General features: G+C 38.4%; 1 protein-coding gene across 1 annotated transcript in view; it reads left to right on the top strand.

The window, feature by feature from the left end:
• LOC100607937 (intraflagellar transport protein 74 homolog) overlaps positions 1-27,875 on the top strand; it is a 105,910-nt gene that overhangs the window by 53,208 nt on the left and 24,827 nt on the right. The window contains 4 exon segments of the mRNA XM_030808371.1: positions 1,937-1,999; positions 6,931-7,074; positions 8,683-8,723; positions 19,050-19,129. Coding sequence (XP_030664231.1) covers positions 1,937-1,999; positions 6,931-7,074; positions 8,683-8,723; positions 19,050-19,129 — 328 coding nt within the window.

The raw sequence follows: 27,875 nt of genomic DNA on the forward strand, positions 1-27,875 counted from the left end.
GATCAAATCAGGATAATTAGGATATTCATCACCTCAAACATTTAGCATTTTTTTTGTGCTGGAAACTTATTTTTTTTTAATTTTTTTTAATTTTTTTTTTTTTTTGAGACAGAGTCTCGCTCTGTCGCTCAGGCTGGAGTGCAGTGGCACATCTCCACTCACTGCAAGCTCCGCCTCCCGGGTTCGTGCCATTGTTCTGCCTCAGCCTCCCAAGTAGTTGAGACTACAGGCACCCACCACCACGCCTGGCTGATTTTTTGTATTTTTTTAGTAGAGACGGGGTTTCACCGTGTTAGCCAGGATGGTCTCAATCTCCTGACCTCGTGATCTGCCTGCCTCGGCCTCCCAAAGTGCTGGGATTACAGGCATGAGCCACCGCGCCCGGCCTTATGCTGGAAACATTTTAAATCTCCTTTTCTGGCTATTTTGAAACATACAATTAATTATTGATAACTATAGCCACCCTACTGTTCTATCAAACATGAGAATTTATTCCTTCTCTCCCCCTCACTGCCCCATGCCCCCAACTGGGCACCACCTTCTCAGCCTCTGGTAACCATCATTCTACTACCTCCTTTTTTTTTTTTTTTTGAGACGGAGTTTCGCTCTGTCGCCAGGGCTGGAGTGCAGTGGCGCCATCTCGGCTCACTGGAAGCTCCGCCTCCCGGGTTCATGCCATTCTCCTGCCTCAGTCTCCTGAGTAGCTGGGACCACAGGTGCCCGCCACCACGCCTGGCCAATTTTTTATGTGTTTTTAGTAGAGACAGGGTTTCACTGTGTTAGCCAGGTGATCCGCCCCCCTCGGCTTCCCAAAGTGCCTGTATTACAGGCGTGAGCCACAGCGCCCGGCCGAGATCCACTTTTTTAGGCTCCTACAGATGAGTGAGAACATGCAATATTAAATAAGCAATGTAAGTCCCTGTTGAGGGGATATTGAGAATCCTCTCAATACTCAGTCATAATGGTTCCCTTTCATGCCCAGATGGCCCTTAACTAAAGATTAAGCAAATAATTAGGCCCCATAAATGCCAATAATGATTGTAGTTTTAGTTTCTTAGACATTCCTTTGCTGACAATTTAGTAACCTTTTTATTTTAAACAAGATTTCTAAGATACTGGGAAGCATTGAAGAAAGAGTATGGCCTGGCCAAGATGATGAAACCCCGTCTCTACTAAAAACACAAAAATTAGCCAGGCATGGTGGCAGGCCCCTGTAATCCCAGCTACTCGGGAGGCTGAGGCAGGTACTTGATGGAACCCAGGAGGCGGAGGTTGCAGTGAGCCGAGATCATGCCACTACACTCCAGCCTGGGCAACAGAGCGAGACTCTGTCTTAAAAACAAAGAGTATGATAGAAATGCCAAAATAGTACCAAAATATAGTTAATCTTGTATGGGATAATGAATGAGTAAACAGTTTAAGGATCTTATCCTAGGAGTAAACCATATTTATATTTACATATACGTAAGTGTATGTGTGTGTGCATGTGTTATATGTGTGTGTGTACAGTATACAGAAATTAGGCAAAAGATATGAAAACACGGTTAAAAATGAAAATTTTAAATAATAACCTTAAACAATGACATAATTCGAAAGCTTCTGATATTTGATGTCTCAGAACATAGTGATGATTCAGTGTGAAAAGGTCTAAGGTCTAGCTACTTTTGAGAAACTCACCAAGTTTTTTTTTTTTTTGAAGGCACACAGCAAGTTTTTAAGAACAATGAAAGAAGTTGGGAAAAATAGAAATAATGAAGTGTTAATAAATTCTAGTGAAAATGTGAGATGCCAGTGAAGATATTTAGAAAATTTACTTAGTCACTTTGAAATGTTGAGAAACAGAGAAATAAATTTTTTTCCCAGCTCCCTCCCCCCACTACAACAAATTATTCTTAATGTAATTTGGATTTGTGTTTGCTTTTTTTTTTCCACTTAGGAATTGGGTACACTTCAACAACAATTGGATTTACAGAACATGAAAAAAGAGAGCCTGGAAGCAGTAAGTATAAAATCAGATAAGGGTTCTCATACTACTCAGCTAAAAAAGTTAATTCAGCCAAGTATATTAATATAACTAATTCAACTACATATTGATCTGGCAGTTTACTAATAGGGGTTTAATACTTTTTCTTCCTATTCTGGACCCACAAAGATCCTAGTATGGTAAGAAATTAGATTCAGTTATTGAGTACCTACTATGTATAAAACAAATCATTCTGCCCTACCTAGGACATGCAAAATCCAATAGCAATTAAAAAAATTATTTTTTTAGAGACAGAGTCTTTTTTAGAGACAGGCTAGAGTGCAGTGACATGATCGTAGCTCACTGTAGATTCAAGCTCCTGGGCTCAAGCGATCCTCCCTCCTCAGGTTCCCAAGTAGCTAGGACTTCAGGCAGGAACCACCACACCTGGCTAATTTTTTTTTTACTTTTTGTAAAGACAGGGTCTCGTTATGGCTAGTGTACAGCTCCTGGCCTCAAGCAGTGCTCCTGCCTTGGCTTCCCAATGTGCTGGGATTACAGGGATGAGGCATTGTGCTCAGCCTCTAATGGCAATTTAAAGACACATACACAAGAGATTATAAAAACAAAGAGGGAGAGACATGAGTTCATCTCTTTAAGGATGTAAAAACTTACATTTTTATTCATTTATTTAAAACATTTTATTTCACAAAACAAAATGTGCTTATGGTTTAAAAATAGTTGAACAAGATGAAAGTAAAAATGTCTGTTTTTTTTTTTTTTTTTTTTTTGAGACTGAGTGTCGCTCTGTCTCCCAGGCTGGAGTGCAGTGGTGCCATCTTGGCTCACTGCAAGCTCCGCCTCCCGGGTTCACACCATTCTCCTGCCTCAGCCTCCAGAGTAGCTGGGACTACAGGCGCCTGCCACCACACCCAGCTAATTCTTTTGTATTTTTAGTAGAGACGGGATTTCACCGTATTAGCCAGGATGGTCTCGAGCTCCTGACCTTGTGATCTGCCCGCCTCAGCCTCCCAAAGTGCTGGGATTACAGGCGTGAGCCACTGTGCCCAGCCAAAATGTCTGTTTTGTGTCCTTCTTTCCAGATAGAACTACTGGAAAGACATTTATCAAGTGCTTACTGTATGCTTTTTAGAGCTGTAAACACATATCAGCATCATCTTCATGTAATCCCCACAAGAGTCCTAAATCCCATCTTGGTTTTACAGTTGTGGAAAACCTCAAGTGGGGTTCCTACTTGCTATGCTATCTGCAGCTTTCTTTTTTCACCCTAACATTGTATCTTCAGTGTCTATTTATATCAGTTCTTAGAGAACCTCATTATTTTAAATTACTACATTGTATTATGTTGTATAATTATAACACAGCCTTGTAAATAACAGGTTGTTTTTCGTTTTCCGGGATTATAAACAATACTCCTGTGAAAGCATACATTTTATGCAAAGTTATATCATAAGATTGAATTCTCACAATGGGTCAAAATGTATACAGTTTAAAAATGTTGTCAGATTGCCAAATTGCCTTCAAAAAGATTGTTCCAACTTTTACTTCTAGATGTAATGTATGTGAATGCTTATTTCCCCTGCATTCACTGACAGCAAATATTATCTGACTTTTCCAATTTTAGCTAGTTTGATAGGTAAAAATTACTACCTTATTTGAATTTTCATTTATTTATGCATAAAGTTGAATATCTGTTTATATCATTTTTGGCCAATGAATTTCTTTTTCTTTGAACTCCTTTTTCATATTTTTGGTGTTTCAGTATACTGTCTGTACCTCAAATCTTGCCTCCCTTTCCTGATTTCCTGTGGATTCAGGTAGATATCATGATGACAGTATTAGGAACTGTTGTGGATTGACAGATTGCTGACACCCTAGCTTGCAAAAGAAATGAGTATTTTGTAATTAATTCTTTTGAGAATTTGCTATGGAAAAAGTTATTTAATTAAAAATAGTAAGGTAGTTGGCTGGGCGTGGTGGCTCACGCCTGTAATCCCAGCACTTTGGGAGGCCAAGGCAGGCAGAACACAAGGTCAGGAGATCGAGACCATCCTTGCTAACACAGTGAAAACCCGTTTTTACTAAAAATACAAAAAATTAGCCGGGCGTGGTGGCAAGCACCTGTAGTCCCAGCTGCTCGGGAGGCTGAGGCAGGAGAATGGCGTGAACCCAGGAGGCAGAGCTTGCAGTGGGCCAAGATCACGCCACTGCACTCCAGCCTGGGCGACACAGCAAGATTCCGTCTAAAAAAAAAAAAATAGGTAGTTTTCTGTATCTGGTTGTCCATCTATAAATACACTTAATTTTTATTTCCTTGGATCTCTGGTGATGGAAATACGCTTAAAGAAAGAAGGACCACATTTAGTATTAATACAACCAGCTTGCAGAATTCCTCATGGTTCTTTTTTGGAGTGGGTTTGAGAGAGTCAAGTCTTACTTCACTTGGTGAGTTTAGTTTCCATAGGAAAAAGCATAAGCTATAACCCTAGATTTACTTTTTGTACTGATGCCGTTCTTCTCTGATGTCAGTACATTTATGCCTAAAATAATAAGAGTTTTAAAAATACACAATATGTGTAAATTAAGATAACATAAGTTACTAATTCTATTTAACTTTTGCCAGATTTCTTTCTTTGAAAAAAAAAATTTTTTTTGAGGTGGAGTCTTGCTCTGTTGCCCAGGCTAGAGTGCAGTGGCACAATCTTGGCTCACTGCAACCTCCGCCTTCTGAGTTCAAGCAATTCTCCTGCCTCAGCCTCCCGAGTAGTGGGATTACAAGCATGCATCACCATGCCGGGCTAAGTTTTGTATTTTTAGTAGAGACAGGGTTTCACTGTGTTGGCCAGGCTGGTCTTGAACTCCTGACCTTGTGATCCGCCTGCCTTGGCCTCCCAAAGTGCTGAGATTACAGGTGTGAGCTATCACACCCAGCCCAGATTTCTTTTATTTATTTATTTAGGACTTGTTCTTCAAGAAAATATCTGTCAGATAGTGGTCAATCAACTAGTATTTATTGAATACTTTATGTTCACTACTGTACAACGTATTAGGTCATGCTTATTCAGTTCACAAGAGTGGAAAAAATCAGGTGAAGGATTAACAGGAGCTTAAGTCTTCCAGAACAGTTTTATCAAGATGAAATTCAAATACATCTATAGGATTGTTAGGCAAAAAGGAGAAGATACTATGAAAAAGGATAGCGTAAAATATCTGCATTTCTTCTATATGTCTTTTTAGCATGGCTTTTTTTTTTATCTTATCTGATGCCTAATCTGTTACTTGAACTGTATATATAATCAATTGCTTATGGACTTTGAAAAATTATCTTGTCTACTTGTTCCTTTTTTGGAGGTTCCTTCTTTCATACTTTTAGAAGAGAAGAGGTTGGCCAGGCACGGTGGCTCACACCTGTAATCCCAGCACTTTGGGAGGCCGAGATGGGCGGATCACGAGGTCAGGAGTTTTGAGACCAGCCTGGCCAACATGGTGAAACCCCATCTCTACTAAAGATACAAAAATTAGCTGGGCGTGGTGGCAGGCACCTATAATCCCAGCTACTTGGGAGGCTGAGGCAGGAGAATTGCTTGAACCTGGGAGGCGGAGCTTGCAGTGAGCCGAGATCGCACCACTGCACTCCAGCCTGGGTCAAAGAGTGAAATTCCGTTTCAAAAAAGAAAAAAAAATGAGGTCTTCCCTCTTAAGAATTTTGTTTTGTTCATGCTGTAGGTCTGGTTTCAAATGTCACTGTTAACTCTTATGTCTTTGTTAACTTTGAAAAGTTATTTACATGTCAGATCCTTAGTTTTCTCATCTGTAAAAGAGAGATGATAGTACTATCTTGTAGAGTGTCACTTTGGATAGTAGAGATAGCATATAAATAACATGTAGTATAGTATCTGGCACAGAACAGACGCTCAGTAAACAAGAGTTTCAAATGTCATTTTAATCATCACCACCACCATTCCTACCTTTTTTTTTGATATCTAATAACATTTTTGTCACATCCTTATTTTTTTCTTTGTGAAAGGTGGGATAGTGGTGAGTACACAGTAACTGTTATTTCATGTGTTAATTTCCTGGTGCTGCTGTAATAGAATATCACAAACTGGGTGGCTTAAAACAAACAAACAAATTTTCTCACAGTTACAGAGCCTGGAAGTCTGAAATCAAGGTGTTAGCAGAGCCATGCTTCCTCTGAGACTCTAGAAAGAATCTTGCTCTGCTTCTTCCTAGCTTCTAGTGGTATCCATTAGCTCTTGATGTTGCTTGACTTGCAGCTGCATCCCTCCAGTCTTTGCCTGAGTCATAACATGGTATTCTCCCTGTGTGTCTCTGTTGTGTCTGTACTCTTCTTATAAAGGGCACCATCATATTGGATTGGGGCCCACCCCTCATGACCTTATCTTAACTTGACTAAATATGCAAAGAGCCTATTTCCAAATAAAGGTCAAATTGACAGGTTTATGATGTTAAGACTCCAGCTTACCTTTTTGAGCAGACACAATTCAACCCACAAAATTGTGGAAAAATATGTTATGACCTATTTAGGGAAAAATATCTTCTCTCCAAAGATCACTTCTATGGACTTTGAATCAGACATTGTGTTTAAAGTTGTACATATGTTTTGACATTGTCTTTATCCTCCCATTGGTAGAGTTGTCCTATATTTATTCAGGTCTTATATGTGGAAAATAAAATAAACTGAGGCTATCAACTTCTTGTGAATCTTAGACTGAAAATAGCTTATTAAAATATACAGGATTTATTTTTATTCTTCCAATTTAGGAATGTGCTTTGTAGCATTACTGAGTACTAATGATATTTGCTGTCTGTATTTAAAGATACTGGTAGTTTAAATTTACCCCCATTCTTATAAACTGAAACCTATTTTAGAATAATTATTGATAAAATACTAATTAAAACTTTACCTTCTTATTTTCCTTTAGGAAATAGCTCACTCCCAGGTGAAACAGGAGGCGGTATTGCTGCATGAAAAACTTTATGAGTTGGAGTCCCATCGAGATCAAATGATTGCAGAAGACAAAAGCATAGGATCTCCAATGGAAGAGAGAGAGAAATTACTTAAGCAGGTGGGCAAAACAAACATACTTATTTTGAGATGTCTGGTTTTGGTACATGTATTGATTTGTTTTATTTAAGGGATATTAATGCAAGTAGTAAAGCTAGTAAGTGTATTGTCTAAAAATAGTTTATGTGAAGAAATGACTTTTTAATCTAGATTTTCTTCCTTTTATTATTATTATTATTATTATTATTATTATTATTATTATTTTTGATGTAGGATCTTGCTGTGTAACCCAGGCTGGAGCACAGTGGTGCAATCATAGCTCACTGTAGCCCTGAGCTGCTGGGCTCAAGTGATCCTCCACCTCAGCCTCCCGAGTAGCTGGGACTGCAGGCATGTGCCAACACACCAATTTTTTATTTTTATTTTTTGTAGAGATAGGGTTTTACTGTGTTGCCTGGGCTGGTCTCCAGCTCCTGGCCTCAAGCAATCCTCCCATTTCAGCCTCTCCAAGTGTTGGGACTATAGGCACCCAGCCTAGATTTTCTTAATCAAGTATTTCATATTAACTTAGGTGAAGCTAACTTTTCCTTATTAGGAATACTTGAAACTCTTCTTTATTGGTCATTAAATATTTAGATAATCTTTTTGAAGATACGTTTCATTATTGTTTTGGGCCTTGTATTTAGAAAATGGAGTATCCCAAGGCTAATGACTTTTTGTGGTTGTTATTATCAGTGCCTCCATGAAGAGAATGGAATTAAAATGTCCTGTGAAATTATCATATGTCCTAAAGTCATGACACATGTAACGTGTATTTAGTAGCTTTCTTACTACCCCAAGGGTGGATTTAGTTTAGCTCCAAATTATAATTAGCATGTTGTTTATCCTGACACATCCTAACTATAAGGGCCTTAGGAGAACTTCATATGTATTTGGGCACAGCTCCAGTCAGGGACTCCTTTGCCCTTAGACTTAGATCAAGCCCAGTGCATTTAGAAGAAACGTAGGTATCAATTCAGGGACTATTTAATGATTAGAATCATTCCAGAAAGGTATTAAATCTAGAACCTGTGTAGTTCCTTGGAAAGAAATCACTGAAGGGTGGGGAGGAGTGATCTTGAGGTAGGCCTACCACATAAAATATAGAATGGCTACTTAAATTTGAATTTCATATAAGCAATAAATAATCTTTCAGATATATATATGTATATGGAAAAATTATTCACTGCTTGTGAATGATACGGATATTCCAAATATTACATGGTACATATATCCTCTCAAAGATGTTCACTATTTATCTGAAATTCAAATTTGACTGGGCTTGCTCAATCTAGCAACCCTACCTTGTGGGAAACTGAAGGGAATCTCAGAAATCCTAGATGTTTATATCAACTTATCCAGGCCTGAAGATTGCTAACCTCGTGGTGCCCAGAGGGTAGCTGTGACTATATCAGTTACTACCCTTACTTTGAGGAAAAAGGATGGAATCTGTGAATGGTTCCTTGGTGCTGTTCCCTTTAACTTCAAAGGTTGAAATCTAAAAATAGATTTCAAGGAAGAGACTACATTTGACACTTTAGTACCATGTACTCTAGAAGGAAATTATCTTTAAGATAGCCTTACAATGAGTTATTTTTTTAAATACCACTCTCTTTTTATGCCTTTGTAGATTAAAGACGATACTCAGGAAATAGCCAGCATGGAAAGACAGTAAGTATCTTTATACTAGGACATTTTACATCCATTTCTCACTTTAAAAATTACATTCTAAAGGTACAGTAGTGGCTTTCATTCTTTCAATTTTACTTAGAGCTTTAAATATTTCTTTGAGTGTTTAAGAGCCATTGTATAATATAATTGTTTTTTATAAGTATCTTTATTAAGATATACTTTATACCATATAATGGATATATTTAATGTAAACAATTTAAAACTTTTTAATATATTCACAGAAGTGTGCAGCCATCACCTAAATCACCTTTATTTTTCCATTTTTATTTATTTTTATCTTTTTGAGACCAGGTCTCACTCTGCTGCCCAGACTGGAGTGCAAGTGGCATGATCATAGCTCACTGTAACCTCAAACTCCTGGGCTCAAACCTCCCAAGTAGCCAGGACTACAGGCACACACCACCATATCTGGCTAATTTATTTTTATTTTTAGTAGAGTCGAGATCTTGCTATGTGGCCCAGGCTAGTCTCCAGCTCCTGGCCTCAAGTGATCCTGCCATCTCAGCTTCCCAAAGAGCTGGGATTACAGCTGTGAGCCAGTATGCCATGCCCCCAGTCAATTTTAGAACTATTCAGTCAGCCCAATAAAACCCTCCACCCTTTAACCGTCACCTCCCTTATCCCTGTCCCAGCTCTAGCCATGCCTATTCTGGACATTTCATATATATGGAATCATTCAATATGTGCTTCTGTGTGGCAGGATGCTTTCACTTAGCACAGTGAGCCTTGCTTTCTCGAAGATCAGCTGACTATTGGTATTTGGCTTTATTTCTGGGTTCTGTGTTCTGTTCCAAGGCTCATAGGTGAGCCTTGAAAACTAAGACAAATGGAATATTATTTGGAAATAAAAATTAATAAAATACTAAGCATGTATTAGTTTTTATTAATACATGCTTAGTATTTTATTAATTTTTATTTCCAAATAGTATTCCATTGTATGGATATACCATATTTTATTCATTTATCAATAATGGATGTATGGGCTGTTACCATTTTTTTATTATTATGAATCATGCTCCTATGAACATCCATGTACAAGTTTTTGTGTGGACATATGTTTTCACTTCTCTTGTATATATGCCTAGGAGTGGAATTGCTGACTCATGACTATGTTTAACTTTTTGAAGAACTGCCAGACTGTTTTCCAAAACAGCTTTACCATTTTACATTTCATTTATTTGTATTTGAATACATTTAGTTGAAATTTGTAAAACAATCATTTTACCACCAGCCACCAGAAAGCATACCAATTGTTTTAATTTAATTTTTTTTTTTCTCTGAGACAGAGTCCCGGTTTGTCGCCCAGGTTGGAATGCAGTGGTGCAATCTTGGCTCACTGCAACCTCCACATCCTGGGTTCAAGGGATTCTCATGCCTCAGCCTCCTGAGTAGCTGGGACTACAGGCACACGGCACCATACCCGGCTAAGATTGTTTTAATTTTAATCAACTAGGTTGTAAATTAATAAGTAGTCAACAGTGATGAAATTGCCTTTTAATGTCTCTCATATTCTATTGTAATGTTTTTGTCGCTGATTACAACTTATGAAATTAAATTTTGGAATCACAGTCTCTAATATGAGCTGAATTGCAGCCCGTGTTAAGTCTTTTGCAATACCGGCTAAGGTACTAAGAAACTAATTTTTTTTCTGTTATTTGTAACTGGAAGCAAATTTCTATACTATTATGGCTAAGAGAAGATTTTTTTCTTTTAGGAACATTTAAAGCAGCTTTATTTTATCTTTTTTATTTCTTTTTTTTTTTTTTGAGACAGAGTCTCACTCTGTCGCCCAGGCTGGGGTGCAGCAGCCCAATCTTGGCTCACTGCAAGCTCCGCCTCCCAGGTTCACACCATTCCCCTGCCTCAGCCTCCCTAGTAGCTGGGACTACAGGCGCCCGCCACTGCACCTGGCTAATTTTTTGTATTTTTAGTAGAGACGGGGTTTCACCGTGTTAGCCAGGATGGTCTCAATCTCCTGACCTCGTGATCTGCCCGCCTCGGCCTCCCAAAGTGCTGGAATTACAGGCGTGACCCACTGCGCCTGGCCTATCTTTTTTATTTCAATAGTTTTTGGGGAACAAGTGGTATTTGGTTACGTGAATAATTTCTTTAGTGGTGATTTCTGAGATTTTGATGAATCCATCACCCAAGCAGTGTCCACTCTACCCACTGTGTAGTGTTTTATCCCTCACCCACCTCTCACTCTACCCACCAAGTCCCCAAAGTCCATTGTATCATTCTTATACCTTTGCGTCCTCATAGCTTAGCTCCCACTTATAAATGAGAACATACAATGTTTGGTTTTCCATTCCTGAGTTTCTTCACTTAGAATAACTGTCTCCAACTCCCTCTAGGTTGCTGTGAATGCCATTATTTTGTTTCTTTTTATGGCTGAGTAGTATAAACATATATATATGTGTATGTATATGTATAAATATATATGTATGTATATGTATAAATATATACACACACACACATATACATACCACATTTTCTTTATTCACTTGTTGATTGTTGGCCTTTTGACTATTTCCATATTTTTCCAGTTGCAAATTGTGCTGCTGTCAACATGCGTGTGCAAGTGTCTTTTCATATAGACTTCTATTTTGAAACTCTGGATAGATACCTAGTAGTGGGATTGCTAGATCAAATGGTAGATCTACTTTTAGTTCTTTAAGGAATCTCCATACTGTTTTCCATAGTGGTTGTACTACTTTATATTTCCACAAGCAGTGTAAAAGTGTTCCCTTTTCACCACATCCACACCAACATCTATTTTTTAAAATTTTTAAATTATGGCCATTCTTGTAGGAGTAAGGTGGTATTGCACTGTGGTTTTGATTTGCATTTCCCTGATAAATAATGATGTTGAGCATTTTTTCATATGATTGTTGGCCATTTGTGTATCTTCTTTTGAGAGTTGTCTATTCATGTCCTTAGCCCACTTTTCACTTTTTTATGGGATTTTTTTCTTGCTGATTTGTTTGAACTTGTTGTAGATTCTAGATATTAGCCCTTTCTCAGATGCACAGTTTAGGAAAATTTTCTCCAACTCTGCGGGTTGTCTATTAACTCTGCTGATTCTTTTGTGGTGCAGAAGTTTTTTAGTTTAATTAAGTCCCATCTATTTATCTTTGTTTTTGTTGCATTTGCTTTTAGGTTCTTTCAGTTCATGAAGTCTTTGCCTATGCCGATGTCTAGAAGAGTTTTTCTGATGTTATCTTCTAGAATTTTTATGGGTTTAGGTCTTAGATTTAAGTCTCTGATGCACCTTGAGTTGATTTTTGTATAAGATGAGAGATGAGGATCCAGTTTCATTCTCCTACTTATGGCCAATTATCCCAGCACCATTTGTTGAATAGGGTGTCCTTTCCCCACCTTATGTTTTTGTTTGCTTTTTCGAAGATCAGCTGACTGTCAGTATTTGGTTTTATTTCTGGGTTCTCTATTCTGTGCCATTGGTCCATGTACATGTTTTTATGCCAATACATTACTGTTTTGGTGACCTTATAGTCCTTATAGTAGAGTTTGAAGTTGGGTAATGTGATGTCTCCAGATTTGTTCTTTTTGCTTAGTCTTGCTTTGGCCATGCAGGCTCGCTTTCGGTTCCATATGAATTTTGGATTTTTTTTTTCTAGTTCTGTGAAGAATGATGATGGTGAAATGGGAATTGCATTGAACTTGTAGATTGCTTTTGGCAGTATGGTCATTTTCACAATATTGATTCTAGCCATCCATGAGCATAGAGTATGTTTCCATTTGTTTTTGTCATCTATGATTTCTTTCAGCAGTGTTTTGTAGTTTTCCTTGTAGAGGTCTTTCACCTTTTGGGTTAGGCATATTCCTAAGTATTGTATTGTATTGTATTGTATTTTGTTTTATTTTATTTTCACAGCTGTTGTGAAAGGAGTTGAGTTCTTGATTTCTTTCTTTCTCTGTTTTTTTTTTTGAGACAGAGTCTCGCTCTGTCGCCCAGGCTGGTGTGTAGTGGCGCAATCTTGGCTCACTGCAACCTCCACCTCCCGGGTTCAAGCAATTCTCCTGCCTCAGCCTCCCGAGTAGCTGGTACTAAAGGCGCATGCCACCACGCCCAGCTTTTTTGTATTTTTAGTAGAGACAGGGTTTCACTGTGTTAGCCAGGATGGTCTCGACCTCCTGACCTTGTGATCTGCCTACCTCGGCCTCCCAAAGTGCTGGGATTACAGGCATGAGCCACCGCGCCCGACCGAGTTCTTGATTTCTTTGTCAGCTTGGTTGCTGTTGGTATATAGCGGTGTTACTGATTTGTGTACATTGATTTTGTGTCCTGAAACTTTACTGAATTTATTTATAAGATCTAGGAGTTTTCTGGATGAGTCTTCAGGGTTTCCTAGTTATATGATCGTATCATCAGCAGACAGCGACAGTTTGACTTCTTCTTTACTCATGTAGATGCCCTTTATTCATTTTTTTTTTTCTGATTGCTCTAGCTAGGACTTCTAGTGCTGTGTTGAATAGAAGTGGTGAGAGTGGGCATCCTTGTCTTGTTCCAGTTCTCAGGGGGAATGCTTTCAACTTTTCCCTGTTCAGTATAATGTTGGCTGTGGGTTTGTCATAGATAGCTTTTATTACCTTAAGATATGTCTCTTCTATGCTGATTTTGCTGAGGGTTTTAATCATAAAAGGATGCTGGATTTTGTCAAATGCTTTTTCTGCATCTATTGAGATGATCATATGAGTTTTGTTTTTAATTCTGTTTGTGTGGTGTATCACATTTATTGACTTGTGTATGTTCACGCATCCCTGCATCTCTGCTATAAAACCCACTTGATCATGGAGGATCTTTTTGATATGCTGCTGGATTTGGTTGGCTAATTTTTTTTTTGAGGATTTTTGCCTCTGAATTCATCAGGGATATTGGTCCATAGTTTTCTTTTTTTTGTTATGTTCATTCCTGGTTTTGGTATTAGAGTGATACTGGCTTCATAGAATGATTTAAGGAAGATTCCCTCTTTCTCTATCTTTTGGAATAGTTTCAGTAAGATCAGCAGCAGAAGCTGCCATATCCCCCTTGGAACATAACTTCTTTGGCCTGAAACCACCCCTTCCATCACCCACATTGGCCACAGCCAGCGCCATCCAAGAGGAGTCTGAGCTGAGACACACCTAACCCTGCCCCCACCTGATGGTCTTTCTCTACCCGCCTCGTAGCCAAAGACAGAAGACATAAACTTGTGGCAGGCCTATGGCCCCACCAATCACCTGAGAAACCCAAATATTTATTCAGGTGACCTTAGGGCAAGCTTGTATCCCCCCATACTACTGCAGCTGATGCCCTCTTGAAAGTGCCACCTCCTAGCTGGAGGCCAACCAACACAAACCATTACAGCAATTCATAACAGAACAATCCTGCTCCAAGGGAAGAAGAAAACAACAGCTAATTCCACTGCCTGTAATATCCACACTAACCAGAGGCCCTGAGTCTGTTCACATGACAGCTTCACTGCCAGCATAACCAGCATTCAAGAAACCAGTGCACTAAACAAAACTACAACCAAGAACTCTCACAGAATCCGCTTCACTCTTCAGCTACCTCCACCAGAGCAGGTGCTGGTATCCACAGCTGAGACGCTAAAGACAGATCACTTCACAGGACTCTTTGCAGACCCTCCCAAGTACAAGCCTGGAGCCCGGTAGCTCTGGTGGGTGGCTAGGCTCAGAACAGCAATAACAATCACCGCAGTCTGGCTCTCAGGAAGCCCCATCTCTAGGGAAAGGGAGAGAGCACCACATCAAGGGATCACCTCATGGGACAAACGAATCTGAACAGCAGTCTTGAGTCTCAGATCTTTCTTCTGTCATAGTCTACCCAAATGAGAAGGAACCAGTAAAACAATTCTGGTAATATGAGAAAACAAGGTTCTGTAACATCTCCAGAAGATCACACTAGTACCAGCAATGGATCCAAACCAAGAAGAAATCTCTGAATTGACAGAAAAAGAATTCAGAAGATCAGTTATTAAGTTACTCAAGGAGCCAGCAGAGAAAGGTGAAAACCAACTTAAAGAAATTTCAAATACAGGATATGGATAAAAAAATCTCCAGAGAAATATGTAGCATAAATAAAAAAACAGTCACAACTTCTGGAAATGAAACACACGCTTTGAGAAATGCAAAATACATTGGAAAGTTTCAACAATAGAATCAAACAAGCAGAAGAAAGAACTTCAGAGCTCTAAGACAAGGCTTTCAGAATAACCCAATCCAACAAAGACCAAAAAAGAATTAAAAAAAAAAAAAAAGCACAAAGGCTCCAAAAAGTTTGAGATTCTGTTAAATGGCCAAACCTAAGAATAATGGGTGTTCCTGAGGAAGAAGACAAATCTGTAAGTTTGGAAAATGTTTTTGAGGGAATAATCAAGGAAAACTTCCCTGGCCTTGCTAGAGATGTAGACATCCGAATATAAGAATGTCATGGCTGAGCACGATGGCTCACACCTGTAATCCCAGCACTTTGGGAGGCCGAGGTGGGCGGAACATGAGGTCAGGAGTTCAAGACCAGCCTGGCCAATAAGGTAAAACCCTGTCTCTACTAAAAATACAAAAATCCCCTGGGCATAGAGGCATGCACCTGTAGTCCCAGCTACTTGGGAGGCTAAGGCAGAAAAACCACTTGAACCTGGGAGGTGGAGGTTGCAGTGAGCTAAGATCATGCCACTGCATTCCATCCTGGGTGACAGAACGAGACTCCATCTCCAAAAAAAAAAAAAAGAAAAGAAAAGAAAGAATGTCAAAGATTACACCTGGGAAATGCATCACAAAAAGATAATCACCTAGGCATAGTCATAAGATTATCTAAAGTCAAGACAGGGGAAAGAATCTTAAGAGCTATGAGACAAAAGCATCAGGTAACCTATAAAGGAAAACCTATCAGATCAATAGCAGATTTCTTAGCAGAAACCCTCCAAGCTAGAAGGGATTGGAGTCCTACCTTTAGACTCCTTAAAATAATTATCAGCCAAGAATTTTGTATCCATTGGAACTAAGCTTCGTAAATAAAGCAAAGATAAAGTCATTTTCAGACAAATGCTGAGAGAATTCACCACTAGCAAGGCAGCACTACAAGAGCAGTTAAAGGGAGTTCTAAATCTTGAAACAAAACCTCAAAATACACCAAAGTAGAAACTCCTTAAATCATAAATCTCACAGGGCCTATAAAACAACACAATGGAAATGAAAAACCAAGGTATTCAGGCAATAACTAGCACAATGAATAGAACAATACCACATATCTTAATACTAACATTGAATATAAACAGCCCAAATGCTCCACTTAAATATACAGAATAGCGGAATGGATAAGAATTCACCAACCAAGTATCTCCCATCTTCAAGTGACTCACCTAATGCATAAGGTCTCAAGTAAACTTAAGGTAAAAGGATGGAAAAAGATATTCCATGCAAATGGTCCCAAAAGCAAGTAGGAGTAGCTATTCTTACATTAGACAAAACAGACTTTAACAACAGTTGAAAAAGACAAAGAAGGACATTATGTAATGATAAAAGGACTAATCAAACAGGAAAATATCACAGTACTAAATCTACATGCACCTAACACTAGAGCTCCCAAATGTAAAAAACAATTACCACTAGACCTAACAAATGAGATAGACAGCAATACACTTAATAGTGGGGGACTTCAGTACTCCATTGACAGCACTAGATGGGTCATAAAGACAAAGTCGACAAAGTCAACAAAGAAACAATGGATTTAAACTATACCCTAGAACAAACGGACTCAACAGATATTTATAGAACATTCTACCCAACAACTGCAGAATATACATTCTGTTCATCGGCACATGGGACATCCTGCAAGACAGACCATATGATAGGCCACAAAACAAGTCTCAATAAATTTAAGAAAATCAAAATTATATCAAGTATTCTCGGACCACAGTGGAATAAAATTGGAAATCAACTCCAAAAGGAACCGTAAAAACCATGCAGATACATGGAAATTAAATAATTTGCTCCTGAATGATCTTTAGGTCAACAATGAAATCAAGATGGAAATTTAAAAATTCTTTGAACCGAACAATAATAATGACACAGCCTATTAAAACCTCTGGGATACAGCAAAAGCAGCGCTAAGAGGAACATTCAGAGCATTAAGTGCCTACATCAAAAAGTCTGAAAGACCACAAATAGACAATCTAACGTCACAGCTCAAGGAACTAGAGAAACAAGCACAAACCAAAGCCAAACCCACCAAAAGAAAAGAAATAACAAACATCAGAGCAGAACTAAATTAAATTGAAACAAAAAAATGAAAGATAAATGAAGCAAAAAGCTGGTTCTTTAAAAAGATAAAATTGATAGACCAATAGCAAGATTAACCAAGAAAAGAAGAGAAAAGATCCAAATAAGCTCAATTAGAAACAAAATGGGAGATACTACAACCAATACCACAGAAATACAAAAGGCCGTTCAAGCTTACAATGAGCACCTTTACACGCACAAACTAGAAAACTTAGAGGAGACGGATAGATTCCTGGAAATACACAATCTTAGATTAAAGTAGGAAGAAATAGAAACTCTGAACAGACCATTAACAAGCAGTGAGATTGAAATGGTAAAAAAAAAAATTGCCAACAAAAAGTCCAGGACCAGATGGAGCCACAGCTGAATTCTATCAGACTTTCAAAGAATTGGTACTGTTTTACATTTCTGTGTAATATAATAAGAGCAGCATATGAGCAGCATGTGAGGGTTCCAGTTTTTTCACATCCTCACTTGTTATTATCTCCTTTTTTGTTATAGCCATCCCTAATGGGTATGAAGCGGTGTCTGACTATGGTTTTGATTTGTATTTGTTTGATGGCTAATGATGTTGAAGTTCCTTTCATATGCTTATTGGCCATATTCTTTGGGGGAAATGTTTACTTAGTTCATTTGCTCATTTTTTAAACTAGATTGTTTTTCATTACTGAGTTGTAACATTTCCTTATATATACTAGATAGAGGTCTCATCAGATACATGATTTGTAAAAATTTTCCCTTGTTCTATGAATTATCTTTTCATTTTCTTGGTGTCCTTGGAAGCATAAAAGTTTCCAATTTTGATTATGTCCAGTTTTTCTATTTTTCTTTTGTTGCTCTTGCTTTTAGTGTCATATCTAAGAAAGCAATCCTAATCCAAGGTCATAAAGACCATGTCTATGTTTTCTTCTAAGAGTTTGGTAATTTAGTTCTTACATTTAGATCTTTGATCCATTTCAAGTTAATTCTGTGTATGATGTGAGGTAGGAATCCCTTAGCTTCTGCATATGCACTTTTCCCAGCACCATTTATTGAAAATACTCTTCTTTCCCCATTTAATTACCTTAGCACCCTTGTCAAAAATCAGTTAGCTATAGATATATGGTCTTATTTCTGGACTCACAATTTTAGTCCATTGATATGTCTATCCCTATGCCTATACCACATTGTTTTTGTTATGGTAGCTTTATAGTAAGTGTAACTGCTTTATGTTAAAATATTAACCCATATAATGTTCTGCCAGTGGTAGCTTTTCCCTTATTTTCTCATTTTTGAGACTTCCAACTTAATTCGGCTTATAGAAACCTACAAAAAGTATTGTTAAATATTTTTCATTTTCTTAATACTGCAAATCAAACTCAAAGGAAAGTTGGGAAGGGGTGTGCTGTTTAAGTCAGTCAACCTAGTGTTCTCAGAATATACCTGGGCTCCAAATATGAATCAATAAAAAAGATCTAGGCTGGGCGCAGTGGCTCACGCCTGTAATCCCAGTACTTTGGGAGGCTGAGGCAGGTGGATCTCGAGGTCAAGAGATCGAGACCATCACGGCCAACATGGTGAAACCCCGTCTCTACTAAAAATACAAAAATTAGCTGGGCATGGAGGCGCGTGCCTGTAGTCCCAGCTATTCGGGAGGCTGAGGCAGGAGAATCGCTTGATCCCGGGAGGCAGAGGTTGCAGTGAGCCGAGATCGCACCACTGCACTCCAGCCTGGTGGCAGAGCAAGATCCCGTCTCAAAGAAAAAAAAAAAGATCTAGACAAGATTCTTCCTCTCTAAATTTATCGTATTGTCCTCATAATAGGATATGCTATTTTTTGATATTTATGCAACTTGGAAAAGATATCCTAATGTCATCGTCAGATATAGTATTGTTCTTAGAATAAGACATATTATTTTTAGATATTGTTTATGCAACTTGGAAAAGATATCTAACCTTCCCATCAATTGTTTTTATTGAATGTCTACATTTCCTTCATAAATTCATTAAAAATATTTTCAACAGGTTAACAGATATAAAAGAAAAGATAGATCAGTTTAATGAAGAAATTAGACAACTTGACATGGATTTAGGGGAACACCAAGGTAATGCTTCTGGTATTTTTATAATGCAGATTAACAGATGTTTAGCAGTATTAATGTAGTGTTAACTCGTGTCTCAGAGACTGTTTAACTACCTGGGATTTATTATTTAATTCTCTATTATATTACTAACTTTACTAAAATATATACTATATGAGTAATATTAAAGCAATGATTTAAACTGACCACTTATGAGTTAAAATGATTGCATAAAATTTAGCTTTGCCAAGCAGTTTTTTTTTTTTTACAAAAAACAGAAGTAAAATGTTTAAAGTTGTTATAGATTCCTAACTTATACTTCCTCCTAAGTTATACTTCCTTCCTAGTAATAGTGAATAGTTTACTATAAACAATATAGTCGGCCGGGTGTGGTGGCTAACGCCTGTAATCCCAGCATTTTGGGAAGCTGAGGCGGGCAGATCATCTGAGGTCTGGAGTTCGAGACCAGCCTGACCAACATGGAGAAACCACATCTCTACTAAAAATACAAAAATTAGCCGGGCGTGGTGGCGCAGGCCTGTAATCCCAGCTACTCAGAAAGGCTGAGGCAGGAGAATCACTTGAACCCGGAGGCAGAGGTTGTGGTGAGTCAAGATTGCACCACTGCACTCCATTCTGGGCAACAAGAGTGAAACTCAGTCTCAATAAATAAATAAAGTAAATAATAATAATATAGTCAACTATTAATGGCAATAACTGGTAGCATTAGAGAGGATGAAAATCAAATCACAAATACCACACAAATAATCCAGACAGAATTAATTCCCCACCCAGGTCTAGTAATGAAGTAGCAAAGACTGATTAACCTTATCCTCCCCAACTTTCCCCAGGAGGGGAATTTGAAGAACTAATGCAGGCACCAGAACACCTGAGGGAGCTTGGGGTTTGACTATGTAGAAATACTGTGGTGGGGGTTTGGGTGTGGGGGCTACATTGTTATGTATGGTTAAAGGAGGAGGTTGAGCATCAGTTTCCTAACAAGCTTCTCCCTAATAAGAAAGATAAAAGTAGATTCCCCATAGCATTTTAATCATAGTTTAACTGCAAACCAGTTACTATGCTCTTGGATTATCAAGAATTGATTGTATATTCTTATGAGTTAGGTATGGTATAAACAGTGTGCACATGTACATGTATTGTTGTTATGGCTAAGGAAACATTCCTAGCGGTGCAGTGGCTCAGTCACAGCTCACTGCAACTTCGGACTCTTGGGTTCAAGTGATCCTCCTGTCTCAGCCTCCTGAGTAGCTGGGAATATATAATGTCTGCCACTACATCCAGCTAAGTTTTAAATTTTTAGTAGTGGTGCATGCCTGTAGTCTCAGCTACTTGGGAGGCTGAGGCAGGAGAATCGCTTGAACCCAGGTGGTGGAGGTTGCAGTGAGCCGAGATCACACCACTACACTCCAGCCTGGGTGACAGAGCAAGATTCTGTCTCGAAAAAAAAGAGAAAAAAAAAGGGTACGCTGTTCTGTATTTTAGCAGGGAAGGAATTTATGTATGTGTGTGCTAACTAGAAACAATGAGAGATAGCTCTAATGAAAGTTATATGGTCAGAATTTGGCTACAAGCTCTACATCATTAGTAAAGCAGAGTATTATTGGCAGATGTCATGCTACTTTCCAAAAAGCCTGAACCCATCCTGATTTCTCCTTTCTTAGTTGAAGTGCCAACAATTGCATATTTGCCTAATTATTGCTTTTTAAAATATTGGCTCTGTATAAGCAAGGGAAAGTAATAGAAAAAGTATTGTTCTTCTGAGTAAAGCAGAACACAGCAAGTGGACAATAGCAGCTTATATTTTCACTCACCATGGGATACTATTTTTAATAAGGATGTTTTTATCCTCAAGGCTTACTTCTAACATATAGCCAAGTGACTTTTTATTTTTTTTAAATAGAGATGAATCTTGCTGTGTTGGCCAGGCTAGAGTGCAGTGACTATTTAAAGGCATGATCATAGCTCACTGTGGCCTTCAACTCCTGGGCTCAAGCAGTCCTACTGCCTCAGCCTTCCAAGTAGCTGGGACTACAGGCCCATGTTACTGTGCCCAGCTTGTTTTTGTTAAGGAATCTGTTAAGAAATTATTTTAGGCCGGGTGCGGTGGCTCATGCCTGTAATCCCAGCACTTTGGGAGGCGGAGGCGGGCGGATCACGAGGTCAGATCGAGACCACGGTGAAACCCCGTCTCTACTAAAAATACAAAAAATTAGCCGGGCCTGGTGGTGGGCGCCTGTAGTCCCAGCTACTCAGGAGGCTGAGGCAGGAGAATGGCGTGAACCCGGGAGGTGGAGCTTGCAGTGAGCCGAGATTGTGCCACTGCACTCCAGCCTGGGTGACAGAGCGAGACTCCGTCTCAAAAAAAAAAAAAAAAAAAAAAAAAAAAAAACTTTTTTTGTAGAGACAGGGTTTTGCTCTGTTGCCCAGGCTGATCTCAAGGTGCTTGGCTCTAGCAGTCCTTCTGCCTTGGCCTCCCAAAGTGTCGGGATTACAGGTGAGAGCCACTGTGCCTGGTGTTTTACTCTTTACTAGTGTATTCCCTTACATTAAATAAATTCTATAAAGAACAGCATTACTATTATAAGACATGTCAAAGCCTTACACAAATCACAAAAAAAGTGATCAGTTTTCTATGCAAAAATACTGAGCCTTTTGAAATCAGGGTAGTTCTCAGCTTTACCCAATGCTGGCTTAGATTTAAACTTTCTCAAGTCTGCTAGGTCAGTTACCAGTTGTCCATTTCCTTTCAGCTTCCAAAATTTTACTGCTGTTGTCTCCTATTTCTATATGCTGGGGGTTTATACCTTTCAAAATTCTTTTTGCTATAGTTTTAGTGGGGTTTGCGGGAGGATCAAAATTAGATGTGCATGTTCAATGTGCCATTCATACCAAGAAATGACAATTATAAACCTTACTTACCTAGAATTTCTGAGACTTTAAGCACCTTGAAGGTACGTCATTTTCCTGATTTTTAAAAAGATTTTTTTTGTGTGTTTTGCCTTACATGACGATCCTCATGCTTTCATTAACTGGGCAATTAGCCTCAGCTTATAGGAAATCATCCTTTTCAGCTTGAAAAAAAATGTCCTGGCCGGGCGCAGTGGCTCACGCCTGTAATCCCAGCACTTTGGGAGGCCGAGGTGGGCGGATCACGAGGTCAGGAGTTCGAGACCAGCCTGACCAACGTGGTGAAACCCCATCTCTATTAAAAATACAAAAATTAGCTAGGCGTGATGGTGTGTACCTGTAATCCCAGCTACTCAGGAGGCTGAAGCAGGAGAATCGCTTGAACTCGGGAAGCAGAGGTTGCAGTGAGCCAAGATCGCGCCACTGCACTCCAGCCTGGGCAACAGAGCAAGACTCCGTCTCAAGAAAAAAAGAAAAAAAAAGTCTTTAAACTACTTAAAATTATTTTAAAGATTCAGATTAACTAATTTTTTAAAATTGTAATTTTAAATATGAATCTGACATGTATTTAACATGAAAAATGCAAGCAGTAGAAAAGTATATAGAGTAAAATGTCATCTCCTTTCTCCTCATCCAAGTCTTCAGAGGCAATCATGGTTTACAGTTTAATGTTTAGGCTTTTAGACTTTTAATACATTTATAAACATATTTTTAAATGGACTGATACTAATATACAATTCTTCTGAGCTTGAGTCTTTTCATTTAACTGTATAATATACATTCTTCCCTATGAGGATGTATAGTTCATTCTGAGAAATGGTATAGCATAGTGGTCAATGTTAGGGCTCTGAAGTCAGACTTAAGAATGGTGCCTGGTCCAGGTGTGGTGGCTCATGCCTGTAATCCTAGCACTTTGGGAGGCTGAGGGGGGTGGATTGCTTGAGCTCAGAAGTTCGAGACCAGCCTGGGCAACAGGGCGAAAACCTGTCACTACAAAAAAATACAAAAATTATCCAGGCATGGTGATGTGTGTTTGGCTTGTAGTCCCAGCTACTTGTAGTCCCAGCTATTTGCTAAGGTAGGAGGATTACTTGAACCTGGGAGGTCGAGACTGCAGGGAGCCGAAATCACTCCAACCAAAATCATGCCACTGCACTCCAGCCTGGATAACAAAGTGAGACCCTGTCTCAAAAAAAAAAAAAAAAAAAAAAAAAAAAAAAAAAGGCACCTGGTACGTATTAAGCGCTTCTGACAACCATTAGCTACCCCCATGATTGTTGTTACATAGGATACATTGTATCCACATTGATATTTAGGCTGTTTCTAATTTTTTACTCCCAAGAACAGTGCTGCACTAGTACATTCATGTTTATTAACTTGTCTGTTTATTTCTACAGAATAAATTTCTAGAAGTGAAATTTTGAATGGAATATTATTTATATTTACAACTGGTTTGCAAATTTCTTCCTAGAAAAGGTTGTATTATGTTATACAACCAAAAGCAGTATGTGAAGGTGGTTCCTCACCAATGCTAGCCATAAGTTTTTTAGTTTTTGTCAGTCAAGATAATGTACACATCACTGACAGTTCCGAAGTTTTGACTGTTAGGCCTGAATTTGTAGTACTACTGTGATCCACAAGATGGGGCTAATTTTCTGAACATCTATTAATATATACACAGTAGGACTGACAAATAGAGTTAACAAATGTTGTACAGTCACTGTCATATGTCTCTCCAGGAGGGATTATTGGGCATTATTACTCACCAAAAATGATTACTTTCCAGATTCAAGTATTTTCCCAAATGTGGAGTTGATTGTAAAACCAAATATATGATTGTTAATATACCATAATACATATAAATAACTAGTTGCTACAATGTGGTAAATATGTCATAATAGAAATATATGCAAAGTGCTATAGGAATATTGAATTACTGTCTTAAATTCTGAATGAATTCATTGTAACTTTCTGCATAATTTATATGTGTCATTCAAAGTAGTAAAATAACAAAATATAATACTTTGGTTTGTCTGTAGTATACTTTTTCATACCCAGAATTCTAAAGCCTAGGTTAGGATCATTGTTTCTTTAATTATGGAGGGTAAAATAAAAAATGTTAAAGACAGAATACTTTTATTTATTATTTATTTGTTTATTTATTTATTTATTTTGAGATGGAGTTTTGCTCTTGTGGCCCAGGCTGGAGTAAAATGGTGCGATCTTGACTCACTGCAACCTCCGCCTCTCAGGTTCAAACAATTCTCCTACCTCAGCCTCCCAAGTAGCTGGGATTACAGGTATGCACCACCACACCCAGCTAATTTTTTGTATTTTTAGTAGAAACGGGGTTTCTCCATGTTGGTCAGGCTGGTCTCAAACTCCTAACCTCAGGTGATCTGCCTGCCTTGGCCTCCCAAAGTGTTGAGATTACAGGTGTGAGCCACCATGCCCGGCCAGAATAATTTTATTTTAAGCACATGTCCTGTTACTAGAATGCCTGGATTCAAATCCAGACTGTGCTGTTTGATCTTGGACATGCTATTTATGCTATTTAATCTCACTTTATCTTAGTTTTTTTTTCTTTAAAATGGAGGTAATTACAGTATCTACCTCTTAGGGTTATTGTGAGAATTAGATTAGATAATTAAAAAAACTTAATTATTAATAGTCTAATGTTGGCTGGAAGCCTTACCAATAACATAAATGGTAAACATATATAAACACAAAACACATTCATAATAGCAATTTAAAATATGATCATAAATATTAATTAGTGACTTATTGTTAATGCTGTTACTTTATAAAAGCAAAATTGAATAACTTTACTGCAGTTATTTTCCCAAAGCATACATTAGAAAGTATTTTCCCATTAGTATTTCCTTCAGGATGTACAAAATAACCTATTTAATTTCAAAGTGGTTTATCTTCTGGTATCTGAGATTTCAAATGGCATCTATCCCTTGCTATTCTGTGGTTTTCCAACATATATCTGCTGAAGAAGAATGAATTATTATTGTTCAATCTAGAAATTGTTTAAACTATACTTTGAATCTTTCATTAAAATGGTGGTATTACGTCTACACCAGGATCATCACCACCATCTGAAACTTGTTAGAAATGCAAATTCTTGGGCTCTACCCCAGACCTATTGAATTTGAAACCCTAAGGAGAGGGCTCGGCAATTTGTGTTTCAGTAAGTCCTCCTGGTGATTCTGATTCACGTTAAAGTTTGATAACCACTACTTTCGAAAATGATTAAGGACCATATGTTTAGTATATGCCGTGTACTACCAATTATACTGTATGATTTTATATACAGTACTCTGTTGGAACAAACTTCTACATAGTCCTTTTGTTTTACATAATTAGATAATAAAAATTATACAATTTATACAACATGTAAAAATTATAATTACAGTTTTTAAAGTGCCTCCTGTCTTTAGAAATAGAATTATCTGACCTTGTTTGCATACCTGTAATTTAAAATTTAAAATATAGTTGACCCCTCAAGACAGCATTGGGATTAGGGGCACTGAGTGTGCCATGCAGTCAAAAATCCGTGTATAACTTTTGACTCCATAAAAACTTAATTATTAATAGTCTACTGTTGGCTAGAAGCCTTACCAATAACATAAACGGTTAACACATATTTTGTATGTATTATATACTGTATTCTTACAATAAAGTAAGCTAGAGAAAAGAAAATGTTATTAAGAGAATTATAAAGATTTTTATTATTTTCCACTTACTCATGAAATGGAAGTAGGTCATTATAAAGGTCTTCATCCTCATTGTCTTCACATTGAGTAGACTGAGGAAGAGAAGGAAGAGTTTGGTCTTGCTATCTCAGGGGTAGCAGAGGCAGAAGAAAATCTGCACGTAAGTAGACCCACCCAGTTCAAACCTATGTTGTTCAAGGGCCAACTGTATTTCCCAGAGAATGTGTATTTAGAAAATTGGGTGAAACCTAATGCCAAAGTTAGCTTAAAACATTAAGCTTATGTGTACTTTTTTTACCATAGCAATTTTGTAATATAGTCAATTCTCTATACCCACAGGTTCTTCATCTGCAGATCCTACCAACTATGGATGGAAAATAATTGAAAAAAAATACAGGAAATTTCAAAAAGCAAGTTTGAACCTGCCATATGCTAAGCACTATGCTGAAACCATTTGAACTGAAGAATACCCTGCTATAGCCTCCCATTGTTTCACAGATCTTCAGTCTCTCTCTAGCATCCACTGTTTGAGCAGTGTTCATCTGGCATTTTAGTCATTGGCTACTTGTGTTCACTCTTTGCTTCTGTGAAAAAAAAGACTCCTAAAAATCAATTAAATGGTGAAAGAAATCCCTTACAGACTAAGAGGGAGTGTAAAGTGCTATCTCTCAACAAGAAAATAAAAATCTTAGATCTTTTGAAAAGTGCCATGTGATTTGCCAAAGTGGCACAATAAAACAGAAGGAAGCTGACATTTGCGGAAGTGTTAGTGCTGCCCCTACAATGGCAAAAAAAATTGTTGCTGTGATTCATGATAAAATGCTTGCAGAGACTGGCCGGGCACAGTGGCTCATGCCTGTAATCCCAGCACTTTGGGAGGCTGAGGCGGGTGGATTACCTGAGGTCAGGATTCAGGACCAACCTGGCCAAAATGGTGAAACCCCGTCTCTACTAAAAAATACAAAAATTAGCCGGGAGTGGTGGTGGGCGCCTGTAATCCCAGCTACTAGGGAGGCTGAGACAGGAGAATTGATTGAACCTGGGAGGCAGAGGTTGCAGTGAGCCAAGATCGTGCCATTGCACTCCAGCCTGGGCAACAAGAGTGAAACCCCATCTCAAAAAAAAAAAAAAAAAAAAAAAAGCTTGCAGAGACTAAGAAAACATCAAATATATGAGTAGACAAAATATCACAGAAGCATGTCCCTGTTGATGGCAAAATTATGTATGAAAAAGCATTTAGCCTTTGTGAGCATTCCTGTGAGGAAGTTGAAGAGAGTGAGAGGAAGGAATTTAAGGATAGTAAGGGATGACTAGCTAGCTGTGGAACGTACTACAGCCTCAGGAACTTAAAGATCACAGGAGAATCAGCATTAGCTGATGGCCAGGCAGTATCAGCATTCCCAGAAGAGCTCAAGAAACTCAAAAGACAAAGGATACCTTTCATAGCAAGTCTTCAGTTGTGTTGAAAGAGACTTGTTCTGGAAGAAGAGGCCTAATACCTACATCCGTAAGAGTGTCAAGCAGGCTCTGGGGTTCAAAGCCTGGAAAGATCGTTTTACTCTGGTGCTATGTGGCAACACAGCAGGTCACATGGTCAAGCCAGGTCTGTGTGCCAAGCAAACAGTCCCTGGGTCCTTAAGAACAAAATCAAAAATTGCCTACTTGTGTTCTGGCAATACAATAGGAAGGCTTGGGTGATGGCCATCTTGTTCCTGGAATTCACTTTTATTCCTAAAATGAAGAAATACCTGGAAGAGAACAGGTTGCCATTCAAGGTCATCCTCATAATTGACATTACTCACAGCCATCCCTGATCTCTCTACTTCACTAATGACAATGTTGCAGTGATGTTCTTGCCTAAGGCAAGTGCTACGTCACTGTTTTAGCCATTTGATCAAGGCATCAGCAAGTGCATTAAATGACTTACACCCACCTCACCTTTGGGAGGATTTGTGCTGTCCTTGATGCTAACCTTGACTACAGTGTCATGGATTTATGGAAGAGCTTCACAGCTGCAAATGTAGTTGTGCTTTTTACAGAGGCTGTAGATGCCCCAAAGCCCAAGACAGTCAGTGCATGTTGGAAGCCATTATGGAATGAGGTAGTCAGTGATTTCAGGA

This window comes from Nomascus leucogenys, unplaced genomic scaffold (assembly GCF_006542625.1).
Source record: "Nomascus leucogenys isolate Asia unplaced genomic scaffold, Asia_NLE_v1 Super-Scaffold_442, whole genome shotgun sequence".
Taxonomy (NCBI): Eukaryota; Metazoa; Chordata; class Mammalia; order Primates; family Hylobatidae; genus Nomascus; species Nomascus leucogenys.